Source organism: Triticum urartu, chromosome 3A, assembly GCF_056163025.1.
Source record: "Triticum urartu cultivar PI428250 chromosome 3A, HENAU_Tu73, whole genome shotgun sequence".
In the NCBI taxonomy this organism is placed as follows: Eukaryota; Viridiplantae; Streptophyta; class Magnoliopsida; order Poales; family Poaceae; genus Triticum; species Triticum urartu.
The window spans coordinates 720,450,192-720,465,298 of record NC_141875.1 but is presented as its reverse complement, the minus strand read 5'-3'; the positions used below and the strand labels follow the sequence as shown (position 1 = coordinate 720,465,298).

General features: G+C 44.3%; 1 protein-coding gene and 1 long non-coding RNA gene across 2 annotated transcripts; one reads left to right on the top strand and one right to left on the bottom strand.

Moving 5' to 3' along the window:
- Window positions 1-1,609: 1,609 nt before the first annotated feature.
- On the bottom strand, window positions 1,610-3,212 carry LOC147982125 (MEIOTIC F-BOX protein MOF-like). The gene is made up of 2 exons (XM_087516205.1): window positions 2,502-3,212; window positions 1,610-1,768 (listed from the first exon to the last, which is right to left on the bottom strand). Exons 1-2 carry the CDS (start codon window positions 3,210-3,212, stop codon window positions 1,610-1,612), a joined length of 870 nt encoding a protein of 289 aa, XP_087372331.1.
- Window positions 3,213-10,870: 7,658 nt separating this feature from the next.
- Window positions 10,871-12,616, top strand: LOC125549407 (uncharacterized). Its single transcript, XR_007301331.2, has 4 exons — window positions 10,871-10,918; window positions 11,014-11,086; window positions 11,623-11,695; window positions 12,053-12,616. It is a non-coding gene; the product is annotated as an uncharacterized LOC125549407 (long non-coding RNA).
- The last annotated feature ends 2,491 nt before the right edge of the window (window positions 12,617-15,107 follow it).

The following is a 15,107-nucleotide window of genomic DNA, read 5'->3' as shown; positions in this document are numbered from 1 at the left end:
CACCTAACCAACTCAACCACAGGTTGATTCGCCTTTTTCTTGACCGTTCGGGGAGCATGGAGCCTTACAAACTAGTGTGTGTTTATCCTGAGCCTTTTTTGCAGGGCTAAAATGAGAGGCATATAGGCCGTGAATGCTTTGATTTCCATGCATTATTTCTTCCGGGTCTTTTTTCTTAAAAAAATTGGTACCTAAGCATCTCTATTCATTGAAAAAATATGGCCGGTTGATTAACGCGAAATCAGACTAAAGCCGGCACAACAATCCACGCGGGGCAACACCGGCCGACCTGGCCAGCCACACAAAGATTCAAAATCGCCACAGTGAAGGAACACAAAGTCGAGGTTGTCACCAAGCGTGATCGTCATCACTCCTCCATAAACATGCTAGTCTGACTTTACCATCGACTTCCACCAACGAAGCCATCGTCACCAAATGCCAGAGCCGATGCCGGCCCATGCCAAACAGTCGGCCACCAATGCAGGCGCCCACACAACTCCGACTAAGCCCTAAAAAAGACAACCCCGACTAATAAAGCCATCAAAATAGAGAAGAATTGTGCAGAGCTGGCGCCAACCAACACTTCCTCGAAGACGATCAGCCACCTGTCATTGTCACCACCTAGGCACCTCCGGGGCACCTTTGACTCCGTGACGACATGGAGAGACCAAGAAGAAACCTATCGAGCATGCTAGGATGAAACCGACCCTGCACCGTCGGACGTCATCTTCGAAGCCAAACTTGGACACCACACCATCACCCTACCTGGGCACCTGCCAACCGTAATTCCATGAGCGTCTAGCACACGAAGAGCACAAACGTGATCGATGGGTCTCCATGGACAACACCCCAAAGAGGGAAGTCATGATGCGGACATTGTCGCTTGACCCGATCTGGCCTTAGGCTTTCACCCAAAGAACTGGTTCCGAGGGTGCACAGGGGATGAACTCCATGATAGTGCCTCCAAGGAGGAAAAACGACGTCCGTGGACGCCGATGCTGTCGGCCACAGAGCCCGGCAAGCTTTCACACGAAGCACCGCCCAACACCACACCCCCACGCACCACACCTCTGCTAGCCCGCACACCTCCCACGAACCCTCCGCCGTGACTATGCAGGAGCCACCACAACCTCGCCACCGGTCAAAAAATAAAACCAGGCGAGACCGAACCATAAAAAAGAAAAGGTAGCACTATGTGTTCTTCACGGTTTTAGTAATGCAACCTATACAACATTACAGATAGCGCCAAACCAAACACTAACACTGTCTCGTTAGTTCACTGTCAAAAAGAAGATACTCTTCTCGTTAGTTCACTATCAAAAATAAGATACTCTTCTCGTTAGTTCACTGTCAAACGCTGTGGAAAAAAGGTGCGAGTGCATGTGTATGATACTGTAAATGTGTGTGTGTGCATCTATGTCATAATAAGATGTTTCTAAAGAAAAGACATTGTTATCGTGAGTTCATTAAAGGGAAGGGAGCCACACACCAAGCCGGAAGCGTGCGTTTGTGTGTTTGATATTCAAGTACGCTATCCGTACGTCATGGTGTCCAAGAAGGTTCACTTGATTATTAAGAAAAACACAAACGAAGTCCACCTTCTTTATCTTCATTTGGAGATTGTTGCCCGCGGTAGCTTCCGTTTTATCTTGGACCTCAGCTTGTTATTTCCATGAACGATTTGCACCAACTTGAGGTTCATTGCCATTGTAGCGGTCTCCAAATCTTGTTCTTCATCACTCTCCTGAGCATATGGATCCTCTTGCCACTGCATGCACACAACGATAAAACTAGTTAGCAAACATATTAACCGTGAATTAATTCAATTTAAGACAAAGCAACTACTTCCTCTGTTTTTATTTATTTCTCATATTAGCTTGTCTAAAACCGAAATTTATAAACCTTGATCAAATTTATAGAAAAACCAGTACATATACAGCACCAAATCAATACCATTAGATTCACCATTGAATATATTCTAACATCATATAAATTTGTTATTGTGAATTTTTATATTGTTCTTGATAAAGTTTATAAAATTTGTCTTTAGTCAAAACTAATATGTGGAGTAAATAAAAATGAAGAGAGTATCATATTTGGACATTTTCATTGGAAAAAGAACAAAAATATCATCGGCCGAACCATAAGCCTATATAGGCTACTATATAGACTGTCCTATTTTTAATTCCACCTAGCTAGCATACCTAATAAAATATCCTTCAAAGATATGTTAAAATTCAAAAGATTATTGTCTTTGTGACACCATACATGTTCGTGCCTTTTATATGCGTGCAAAAGTTCATGCCAAAATAACAAACTATATGCTCCCGTAAAAAAAAAATCTAAATGTGCCCTTAAAAAGCAAATTTGGATAAACTTTCAATTGTGTGCACTTAATAGCCATCCCACTTAATCTGTATGTTGTGCTGTTTAATACGTGGGACCAGTTAGATCATGGTTCAATAAATCCTCTATCAAAAGAAGACATGGAAAATATATACCACTACTAACGACAGCGTGTCGGACACGATGTACCCGAGGGCGCTGTTCCTGATCTCCAGGTCTTGCAGGGCGGGGAGGCTGTTGGTGCCGAAGAGATTCTTGATGGTTTGGCTGAGGAGAACGTTGTCGATGCGGAGCTTGGCGAGGCGCCCAAAGCAGGCGCCGGCGTTGGAGAAATAGGAGGGTTGCTTCATCGGGACACCGTCGATGGTGATGTCGATGGCCGCCGGTGACAGCCTCAGGCCGCGGCGAGTCCACCTGCTGATCATATCCTTCTCGGTGCTGCCGTGCCGGCGTCCGTCGTCTTGACGGTGGATGCGCAGCCGCAGGGTGTCCAAAGCCTCGCCGGAGAGACTACGGTGGAACAAGAGATTGTCCGCGAAATCCGCCAGCTTGGCTAGCGCGTCCTCCTCCGCCTCAAACAAGCGTTGATCTCGGACGCACCAATCGGCCTCTGAGTTCCGATCATCATCATCTTGCTCCGAGGCAGCGTCCTCCGAATCCTCAACGATCCGGATGCGGAAGTCGTCGCTGTCGATGTGGATGCATGGGACGGCGTGCCACAGGTGGCGCCACCGCCGCGACAGAGCGCTCGTCTCAACCACCTGGCGGGACCGGAGCTGCGAGAGGATGGCCTGGAGGAGGCAGTCCGGCAGGTTGCTCAGCCGATCCCTGGCGGCGGCGCGCTTTGCTCTGCCACGAGTCTCCATCGCATACCTACATCGTACGCACAGCTAAAGAGATTTTTATTTCCTCACGCGCGACGCGAGTATCTCCATCTACTCCCTCCGTTCCTAATATTTGTCTTTCTAGACATTTCAAATGACTACTACATACAGATGTATGTAGACATATTTTAGAATGTAAATTCACTCATTTTGCTTCGTATGTAGTCACTTGTTGAAATGCCTAGAAAGACAAGTATTTAGGAACGGAGGGAGTATATATCTTCCTAAATTCTAAAAAGTGCAGCTGTGCTGATTAGTTCTCCCGAGCACACAGGCCTGCGCGCCGTCGGATCCGCAATCATGATCGCCAGGTGTGCCACGGTCGGAGCGAATCGTCCGAGTTAATTAAACCGCTTGGGCACACAGCGAAACTGCTTCGCTATCTCTCAGAAAAAAACACACTAGCCCAATCCCCTTTTCCCCGTCGAGCAGAGGAGCGCCGGCGACGACGCCCGGGAGGTCGAGGGGGAGATGGCAGAGAAGAGGAGTCCGGCAAGCCGGTCGGCGGGGGATACAGAGCAGCCGCGCCGCCGTCTCCTCCCCCTCTTTCCAGGATCTGGAGTTTGGGTCAGCTAACCGTCGCGGCTCCATCGGGGACGGCCGCCACGGAGCCCACGCTGGAGGGCGATCTGGTGCTCAGGTCAGCCCGCAGCGGCTCGTCCGTGTTGTCCGCCGGCACCAAGGGCCGATCCGTCGCCTCCTCTTGCAACGGCCGCCCTGAAGCGGTGGTCTCGGGTTCGGGTATGGCGCGAAGGTAACCCTGAAGGACCCGTGCGGGAAGCTGGACTGGTTCGGGTCGTTCGCGCAGACCGCGTCAATCAGCTGCACCTGCGACGGCTTACCCGGGTGCCGCATCATGGGCTGTGTTCCTCGCTCGCTCGACGGCTCGCACCAACTTGATTTGTGAGCTGTGCGTAGGTTGATGTGTGCTTTGCTGTTCTTGTGTTTTTGCTGACACTGAAACTGAAACACGGTGCACACCAAACTTCAAAGCAAGTACACGAGAGCAACAACACAGCTTTTAAGAACAGGTGCACATGCGTCCACATTCTACAGTCTTCGCATCATTTGCACTCCTTTGACATCTTTTTCAGAAGCACCGAACGACAGATCAACCTCTACATCCTTTAATCAATGTTCAGATAGTTTACATCCTTTGCACATCGCAATTCACCGGACAATTTCATTGCAGGGGCCGTTGGGTTGCAGTTACAAGGGAGCGCTGAAATTTCTCATTTCTCAACATACTCATGTTAGAATTAATGGGCTAGGCCCATAGCAATTTCTGAAATCTCAAAGCCCATGTGTAAAATGGCAAGTGGTGGTGCTAAGTTTAGTCCCACCTTGAAAGTTGAAGAAGAGTTGGACCTCTTTATATAGTGGGTTCTCTCTACCACTCTAAGTGGTGTGTGAGAAGAGAAAGGGAAAACCACACGTGCGCGCTCGCTCGCCTCGCCTCGAGGCGAGGCGTACATGCGACATGCGCGTGAATGGTCCGCCGAAATCCGGTCCGTCTTATTTTTATGTCTTGGCAGACAAGTTTTTTGATTTCTTGTCCGGTAAGTATACGAATTAGAAACTGAGTCGGTTTGGGATTGTGGTCGCGACACAATACCGCCTCTGGTCCTAATATATATACAGCTACCGGCTGCGGCCAGAGATACACCGAAAAACACCTAGGGTTTTGCCTCATCTCACAACTTGCGCCGCCATCGTAGTCTACTCCATCCCAAACGCCGGCGTGCATCGGCGCGTGGGAGAGCAGGTCTCCGGAACCGTTCGTCTTTGCGATCCTGCACCGGGAGAGGACGCATTAGGTTTTTGGGAAGCGATGTGCGCGACTGCTCAAATTCGTCATCACGGGTCGTCTTCCGTCCAAGTCAGGCGGTGCTACTCATCGTCGTATTCATCGCCGTCAGCAGCAGATCGTCGCCAACATCGTCATCAACACTGTCGCACCCATAATAGCCAACGACCAGTACGTCCAACATCCTCTGTTCATGTCTGTTTCTACAGCTATTGTTACGTGTTTGCTGCTGTTATGCATGTCTTGCTGTTCTTCTAGTTTGCTAGATTTTTGCATGCTAGTATCTCTTCTAGTCATGAATTATTTACTGGAATTAATCATGAACTTGCCTAATATTCCTACAATCCAAAAACCTAATTATAGGCAATTTCCTGAGTTAACTATGGCTGGATTCGCTGATGCACTGAGGCCGGATAAGTTTACCGGTGTGCACTTTAAGAGGTGGCAGGTGAAGACCACGCTCTGGCTTACTGCTCTGAAAGTTTTCCACGCTAGTGTTGGTGCTCCAGAGGGAATGACCGACGAATATCGGAGAAAATTCCAGGAAGCCAATACTATGTTTGTGGGATGCATTCTGAGTGTTCTTGCTAACCGTCTGTGTGATGTGTACATGCACATAAACGATGGAAAAATTCTGTGGGATGCACTGAATGCAAAATTCGGTGCAACAGATGCAGGCAGTGAACTGTACATCATGGAGAGTTTTCATGACTACAAGATGGTGAATAACCGTTCTGTGGTTGAACAAGCTCATGAAATACAGTGCATTGTGAAGGAACTTGAACTCCTTAAATGTGTTCTACCCGACAAATTCGTGGCTGGGTGCATGATTGCAAAGTTGCCTCCTTCATGGAGGAATTTCGCCACAACTCTGAAGCATAAGAGACAGGAGATATCAGTTGAAAATCTGATTGCATCTCTTGATGTTGAAGAAAAAGCTCGGGCTAAAGATACCACTGAAAAAGGAGGTGAGGTTCAGCCTACTGCTAACATGGTGCAGAGGTACCCACAGAATAAGAACAAAGGGAAGAACAAACCTGTTTTCAACAAGCCTACCAAGACTACTACCTTCAAGAAGAAGAAGTTCAACAAGGCTGAGCTAGAGTGCAACGCCTGTGGGAAGCCTGGACACTTTTCCAAAGAATGCCCTGAACGTGCAGACCGCAGAGGGAAAACAAGCTCCAAGACTGTCAACATGGTGACCGCTAGCAATACTGATGGGTATGGTAATTTACCTATTGTGCTTTCAGTATTTCAATCATCTGCGTGGTGGATTGATTCGGGTGCTAACGTTCATGTGTGTGCTGACATCTCCCTGTTTACTTCTTATCAGGTCGCAAGGGATTCTTCCGTCCTAATGGGGAATGGGTCACATGCTTCTGTTCGTGGCATTGGCATGGTGGATCTGAAGTTTACTTCGGGAAAGATCATGCAACTAAGGAACGTGCAGCATGTCCCTACTATGAACAAGAATCTAGTTAGCGGCTCCCTTCTATGTCGAGATTAGAGTCCAATAAAGTAATCGTGTCAAGATTTGGACAATTTATAGGAAAAGGCTATGAGTGCGGAGGCTTGTTCCGTTTTTCTCTTTCAGATTTTTGCAATAAGTCAATAAACCAAATTTGTGCTAGTGTTAATGATGATGCAAGTATTTGGCACTCTCGTTTATGTCATATTAATTTTGGTTTAATGTCTCGGCTATCCAGCATGAGTTTAATTCCGAACTTCACAGTTGCCAAAGGTTCTAAGTGCCATAGTTGTGTGCAATCTAAGCAACCTCGAAAGCCTCATAAGGCTGCCGAGGAGAGAAACTTGGCACCTCTAGAACTCATACATTCTGATCTTTGTGAGATGAATGGTGTGTTGACAAAAGGTGGAAAGAGATATTTCATGACTTTGATTGATGATGCGACTAGATTTTGCTATGTTTATTTGTTGCAAACTAAAGATGAAGCATTAGACTACTTTAAAATCTATAAAGCTGAAGTTGAAAATCAACTAGAGAGAAAGATCAAGCGTCTTAGGTCCGATCGTGGTGGAGAGTATTTTCCAAAAGTTTTTGATGAATTTTGTGAGGAACATGGTATTATTCATGAGAGGACGCCTCCCTATTCACCTCAATCAAATGGAGTGGCCGAGAGGAAAAACCGCACATTGACTGACTTGGTGAATGCCATGTTAGACACTGCTGGTTTATCTAAGGCATGGTGGGGGGAGGCTCTATTGACTTCATGTCATGTCCTGAATAGAGTTCCCAACAATAATAAAGAGAAAACCCCTTATGAGGAGTGGGTTGGGAGAAAACCATCACTTTCTTATTTGCGCACTTGGGGATGTTTGGCAAAGGTCAATATTCCTATTCCTAAGAAACGCAAACTTGGACCAAAGACAGTGGATTGTGTCTTTCTAGGGTATGCTCAACGGAGCATTGCTTATAGGTTTTTAGTGGTAAAATCTGAAGTACCTGATATGCATGTTGATACTATAATGGAATCTCGTGATGCAACATTTTTTGAGAACATATTTCCTATGAAAGATATGCATAGCATTGCTAGATTTTCTTCTGAGATAATTCCTGAATCTAGTACAACTGATGAATATTTCGAACAATCACGTGAGGAAGTCCTTGAGAAGGATAACAATGAAGTTCCTAGAAGGAACAAGAGACAAAGGATTGCAAAATCCTTTGGTGATGATTTCATTGTATACCTTGTGGACGACACACCCAAGACGATTGCAGAAGCATATGCATCTCCGGATGTAGATGATTGGAAAGAAGCTGTTCATAATGAGATGGACTCAATTCTTTCTAATGGAACTTGGGAACTAAATGATAGACCATATGGTTGTAAACCTGTGGGCTGTAAGTGGGTGTTCAAAAAGAAGCTAAAGCCTGATGGTACTATTGATAAATACAAGGCACGGCTAGTGGCCAAGGGCTACACTCAGAAAGAAGGCGAAGATTACTTTGACACCTATTCACCCGTTGCTAGAATGACCACCATTCGAGTGTTACTTTCCTTGGCTGCCTCTTATGGTCTTATCATTCATCAAATGGATGTAAAGACAGCTTTTCTCAATGGAGAGTTGGAAGAGGAGATCTATATGGATCATCCTGACGGGTTTGTGGTAAAGGGTGAAGAGAGAAAGGTGTGCAAGTTGTTAAAATCTTTGTATGGTCTGAAACAGGCACCTAAGCAATGGCATGAGAAGTTTGAAAGAACTTTGACTTCTGCAGGATTTGTCATTAACGAGGCTGATAGGTGTGTTTACTATCGCCATGGTGGGGGCAATAGTGTCATATTATGTTTGTATGTGGACGACATACTGATCTTTGGTACAAACATTAATGCAATTAATGAGGTCAAGTCTTTTCTATCAAAAAGTTTTGACATGAAAGATCTGGGAGAAGCCGATGTAATTCTAAACATCAAACTTATTAAGGATGAGAGTGGGATTACATTAACGCAATCTCACTATGTTGAGAAGGTCTTGAACCGATTCGGTTTTATGGATAGCAAGCCTTCTCCAACACCTTATGATCCCAGCGTGACACTCAGAAAGAACAAGAAAGAATCGAGAGATCAATTAAGATACTCTCAAATTGTCGGTTCACTCATGTACTTAGCTAGCGCTACAAGACCAGATATCTCTTTTGCTGTGAACAAACTGAGTAGGTTCATGTCCAACCCGGGTGATGATCATTGGCATGCACTAGAAAGAGTCTTGCGCTATCTGAGAGGTACTATGAGTTACAGAATTACTTATTCAGGGCATCCTGCTGTGCTAGAAGGATATAGTGATTCAAATTGGATCTCCGATGTTGATGTACTTTACGCAACAAGTGGGTATGTATTTACTCATGGTGGTGGCGCAGTGTCATGGAGGTCTTGCAAGCAAACCATATTGACGAGGTCAACTATGGAAGCAGAATTAACTGCTTTGGACACAGCTACTGTTGAGGCAGAATGGCTGCGTGAGCTCTTGATGGACTTGCCGGTTGTTGAAAAACCTGTACCGGCTATTCTTATGAATTGTGATAACCAAACGGTTATCGCTAAAGTGAACAATTCTAAAGATAATGCAAAGTCATCAAGACACGTGAAAAGACGTTTGAAGTCTGTCAGGAAGTTGAGAAACTCCAGAGTAATAACTGTTACGTATATACAAACAGACAAAAACCTGGCAGATCCCTTTACAAAGGGACTATCACGAAATGTGATAGATATTGCATCGAGGGAGATGGGTATGAGACCCATAGATGTTACACCATAGTAGTAACCCAACCTTTGTGATCGGAGATCCCGTGAATTAGGATCTGGGAAGAACAAGCTATTGGTTAACTGAGGAGAGTAATAACTTATGATCGTCTCCAAGTGAAGATGCAAAACTCTCAGAGCTGTAAGGCTCAGATCTGTAAGGCAGGTCGGCAACATGCCTTAATGTGGTTCTATTGGCTATAATTAGCAAAGATGCTGTCCTACAGAGCAGTCTTGAAAGCACACACCTATATGAGTTCTGACTGTAAACGTCGCAGTCTATGAGATTTGGGTGATCTCTAGTAAACTCACGAAGAGACCAGGGAGTATGACGTATAAGCTCCAAACCGCGGGGTAGCCTACTGGCGGTCAGGTACTGGTTAAGACTTTGAGTGAAACCTGTTCACACAAAACTAGCAATTCAAGGCATAGTCCATTGTCAAGTTGTGAATGGATGTAGCTTAAAGTTCTAGGCAGAAGTTCAACTTAACAGTCTCTGCTGAAACACTGGTATATTAAACAAGTGGTGAGAGAAGGCAAATCTCTAAATGGGTATTTGAGATCTGGTGGGGGATTGTTAGAATTAATGGGCTAGGCCCATAGCAATTTCTGAAATCTCAAAGCCCATGTGTAAAATGGCAAGTGGTGGTGCTAAGTTTAGTCCCACCTTGGAAGTTGAAGAAGAGTTGGACCTCTTTATATAGTGGGTTCTCTCTACCACTCTAAGTGGTGTGTGAGAAGAGAAAGGGAAAACCACACGCGCGCGCTCGCTCGCCTCGCCTCGCCTGGCCGGGCCGGGCCGGGCCGGGCCGGGCCGTGCCGTGCCGTGGCGAGGCGAGGCGAGGCGAGGCGAGGCGTCGCGTACATGCGACATGTGCGTGAATGGTCCGCCGAAATCCGGTCCGTCTCCTTGCAGGAGCGCAGCTTCCTTTTGCCGTTTTATTTTTATGTCTTGGCAGACAAGTTTTTTGATTTCTTGTCCGGTAAGTATACGAATTAGAAACCGAGTTGGTTTGGGATTGTGGTCGCGACACAATACCGCCTCTGGTCCTAATATATATACAGCTACCGGCTGCGGCCAGAGATACACCGAAAAACACCTAGGGTTTTGCCTCATCTCACAACTTGCGCCGCCATCGTAGTCTACTCCATCCCAAACGCCGGCGTGCATCGGCGCGTGGGAGAGCAGGTCTCCGGAACCGTTCGTCTTTGCGATCCTGCACCGGGAGAGGTCGAATTAGGTTTTTGGGAAGCGCTGTGCGCGACTGCTCAAATTCGTCATCACGGGTCGTCTTCCGTCCAAGTCGGGCGGTGCTACTCATCGTCGTATTCATCGCCGTCAGCAGCAGATCGTCGCCAACATCGTCATCAACACTGTCGCACCCATAATAGCCAACGACCAATACGTCCAACATCCTCTGTTCATGTCTGTTTCTACAACTACTGTTACGTGTTTGCTGCTGTTATGCATGTCTTGCTGTTCTTCTAGTTTGCTAGATTTTTGCATGCTAGTATCTCTTCTAGTCATGAATTATTTACTGGAATTAATCATGAACTTGCCTAATATTCCAACAACTCAATCATAGCTAACTACTGGGATAGGATTCATCATGTGTTCCCAGGTAATCTACAAAACTTGCCTGGAAGTAGTATGTATTTTGCCTACAACACGCAACAGGACGTACTTCTGAATTTTTTTCCTATTTCCCCCAACCAGGACTTCATGCAATCTACACACTGAGAAAACAAAATCATGCCTAGGCAAAAAAGCTTTATCACTTACTTCTCAGGTACAATTCGGACGAAAAAAACTTCATTGTGATCACCCAGGGATTAGCCTGGTGCTTGCAAAAAGCTTTATGTGGTTTGCCTACATCACAAAAACAATTTGCCTAAAGACTTACTAAACTTTGCTTAACAGTTCTTGTCCCAAAAAGCAGGAGATTTTTTTTGCTTTCTTGCTGATTGCACTGAATTTGCCCCAAAAAATGGCACCAACAACTTGTTGTGTTTTCTTATTACAAATCAAAGTAGCCTGCGAAAAAACACAAACTTTTTGCCTGATGATTATACTTAATTTGCCCCAAAACACACAAATGTCACTTGCCTATATTTTTTGTTCTAGACAAATGCAATCTAATATGCATGGAGGGAAGATGCATTCATAACAACACAACATTTACTCTTCATGTTATTTATTTTAAAAGCCAACACTGCGCAAAGTCGTTTTCTCAGGTAAGCTAGATCATGTACATGCCATTTTGGATTTCGCCCATTACTACTGCTTCTGACTCAATCCTTTGCATGAATGTGCAATTCTCCATAGCTCGAAGTCCACAAGGTGCTCACCACTGGCGGAGCTGCGTTCTGCTTTTGGAACACCAAATTTTCCCTTTCAGGTGTGTTTTAACTGCTTAATAGCTATGTGATTAATTATGCAACAAGATCCTAGTTAATCAGTAGCATCATGGTTCAACATGTAGCTTCTGATGTAGTATCTTCACTGTATGTGTTGCATACGAAATTTATCTTATCCAAACAGATTTTTCATTTTCTTAGTTCCAAGAAATTATAACAATTTCTTCAAGATTGTTGACTTGGAATCAACAGTTTCTCAATCGGTTCAGAAATAGATAGTCTTTTGCTGTAAAACTTTGAGGTTAAGACAATACGGTTGTGCTCGAAGCTACTTCTGTAAGGCCTCTCAACTTATGTGAAATATAATCCATACTCATACGTGCTGTTTCCTCCGATAGGTCAACTCGCAAGGAACAAGTGATGACTCAAGGATACCAGGATATCATTTGTTGCATACTGTGTTATTATTGACCAAAACTTGCCCATCATTTACTAGGTAAACTGTAGTTGCCCGAAAATCTACGTGATGGCCCATTGAATTATGAATTCTTTACCTGTGCAGTGAAGTTAGGCAATCTGTAAATAAATTTGTACACTTTATATCAGTAGCATTATTTAAGCAGCAAATTGTTGTGATTTGCACACAAGTTGCAATTGCCAATGGAGTAAGTTGCCTCAATATAAATAATACTTGCCTAAATCACTCAGTAAAAGTTTCCTATAAAAAAGGGGGATCTCTAGAGTCATTGTTGAACATCAGGGGGTAATTCATGGACGTAGCTCGGTCCCTTGTCTATTTTGTAACTGGACGCGGGAAGGGAGAGATCACTTGTGTGAATCTGGTTCGTACTTATGCACCCATCTACCTATCCATAGGATGAGCACAACACTTTAATTGATTGGGCAGTATAAAATCTAATAGCATCCGATGTACTTCCTCCGTTCCACAATGAGGTTCCATAGGGAGGTTAAATAAGAGTCTGTGGAGGGAAGTGCCCAAAACATGTCCAACACGCGATAGTTAGTTGCGGGAGATAGTGACATGACTTGCCTAGAGATCCGCTCCCATGAGTGACGTGGTTTCACCAAAAACTTGCCCAACGTATGATAAGTAGTTGCTAGAGATGCTGGCGCAAGTTTCCCAGAGATCCATCCCTGAGAGAGTTGTGTTTTTTCGCACAAAAACTAGCGCAACACATGATAGGTAGTTGCTAGAGATGCTTGCGCAAGTTCCCTAGAAATCCACTCCCGAGACCCAACAAGAGTGTGGGGGGGGGGGGTCATGTCGAGTTGTCTATGGATTGGAGGAGGCGAATCGATGATTTCGATGACGATGGGATTTCGTGGTTGGGGATAGTGGTGACGTCGGGGGCAGGGGCACGCACGAGAGAAGCACACAAAAAATGAAAATATGGTCAAGGGCCACTTGCCAGAGACATGGACAAGTCGTCAGTTGCTTGGGCAGTTGACAACTTCACACCACTTTTACTATCCAGGGAAAGAGGCCAAATTATGTGGGGTGGTAAATTTTGCACCACTTTCAAAGCAACTTTTCTGTTTATGGAAAGATAACTTTAGTGGCACACAAAAGCAACTTCATTGTATAATGTGTACTAGTTAATTCGTCAAAAGTGATGGTATGAAGCTTGGTAGGCAACTTATAGGTGATGGTAGGTAACTTGATAGTCATCATAGTCAACTCAAAAAAACATTGGGATGATAGGTCACCATGATAGACGACCTAACCGAAAGTTGCTTACTGATACAAAAGTTGCCTCCATGGCACGAAAGTTGCTTGAGATTTTTTTCATCAAAGGCAATTTCATAGGTGATGCTAAGTAAATTGACGGTCATGAGATGATAACCAACTTTATAAGAGCATTGAGTTGATAGGTAGTCATGATAGGCAACCTGGCAACAAGGTGCATCATGTATGTAGTACCAAAGTTGATAGGTAGTCACAGGTAGGCAACTTTCAAGTGATGCTAGGCAATTTGGTAGTTATTGTAGGCAACTCAAAAGAACATTAGGATGATAGATGACCATGATACACAACCTAACCGAAAGTTGCCTACTGTAGTATAAAAGTTGTCTCTCTCTGGCACCAAAGTTGCTTGAGAGAAAAAGTTCATCGAAAACAAATTCATAGTTGACGCTAGGCAACTTATAGGTGATGCTAGGCAATTTGGTAGTCGTCATAGCAAACTTCAAAAGAATATTGGGATGATAGATAACCATAATACACAACCTAACAGAAAATTGCCTACTGTAGTACGAAAGTTGCCTTATACGCGGCACCAAAGTTGCTTCAGAAAAAAAGTTTGCCGAAAGCAACTTCATAGTTGATGCTAGGCAACTTATAGGTGATGTTAGGCAATTTAATAGTCATCGTAGACAACTCAAAAAAACATTAGGATGATTGGTGATCATGATACACAGCCTAACCGAAAGTTGCCTACTGTAGATCAAAAATTGCCTCTTTGTGGCAGCAAAGTTGCTTGAGAAAAAAAAGTTCGTCAAAAGCAACTCCCTAGGTGACACTAGGAAACTTGACGGTCATGATAGCCAACTTTATAAGAGCATTGAGTGGATAGGTAGTCATGACAGGCAACCGGCCAACAAGGTGCTTCATATAACACCAAAGTTGATAGATAGTTGTGGTAGGCAACTTACAGATGATGATAGGCAATTTGGTAGTCATCGTATAGCCAACTCAAAAGAACATCAGAATGATCTGATAAACAACCAAACCAAAAGTTGCTTGTTGTAGTACAAAAGTTGCCTCTTCGTGGCACCAAAATTGCCCGAGGAATAAAAGTTTGTCGAAACATATCGATATGGGATCTAGTTTTGAAGAGCTCGTCGCCAAGAATCTAGCGATGAAAACGAATCTTAATTTTGATGCTTCGTTCAAAAGTTATGACTTTTTGAAAATTTTGAACACACGTAATAATTACACATGGGACAAGATCTTTCCTATTTTGGAGTGAATTTTGCATCATAGCATTAGAACAAAATTTACCTTTTTTGGGTGTGTGCTCCGGAACGCTAAGGAGCACACGTGTGCTCCCTAGTCGCATCCATATATCTTTTTTCATGGTACATGTGCTTAGTATTAGGGATGTGTTTCCGTTTTAAATCTGATACCGATCCGATTGGGTTGTTACCAACTAATCCCTCTTTCTTGAGAATAATAATAAGATACATACAACAGTTCGAAAAAAGGACAATTGATTAAGATACAAGACGCCATTTATATCTAGAGTTTCGATTAGATTACTACTGAATCAATCACTCTTTCTCAAGATAAAATGCACAGTTCTCGCATTAATTCTGAATTTATTTTCAATATATTTTCGGCGTTGTGTTTTCAGTGGAAGAAGACTTTCCCGTCCACGAAGAGGGGCCTATGGTGACTTCGTATATCTCAAGATGATATGTCGGCTCAGTCTC

Bases quoted from the DNA above. Each gene is read 5' to 3' on its own strand.
- LOC147982125 (XM_087516205.1), bottom strand. From the start codon at position 3,212: ATGGAGACTCGTGGCAGAGCAAAGCGCGCCGCCGCCAGGGATCGGCTG. The intron at 1,769-2,501 runs GTATATATTTTC...GTGTGCATGCAG, and splicing joins ACACGCTGTCGTTAGTAGTG to TGGCAAGAGGATCCATATGC.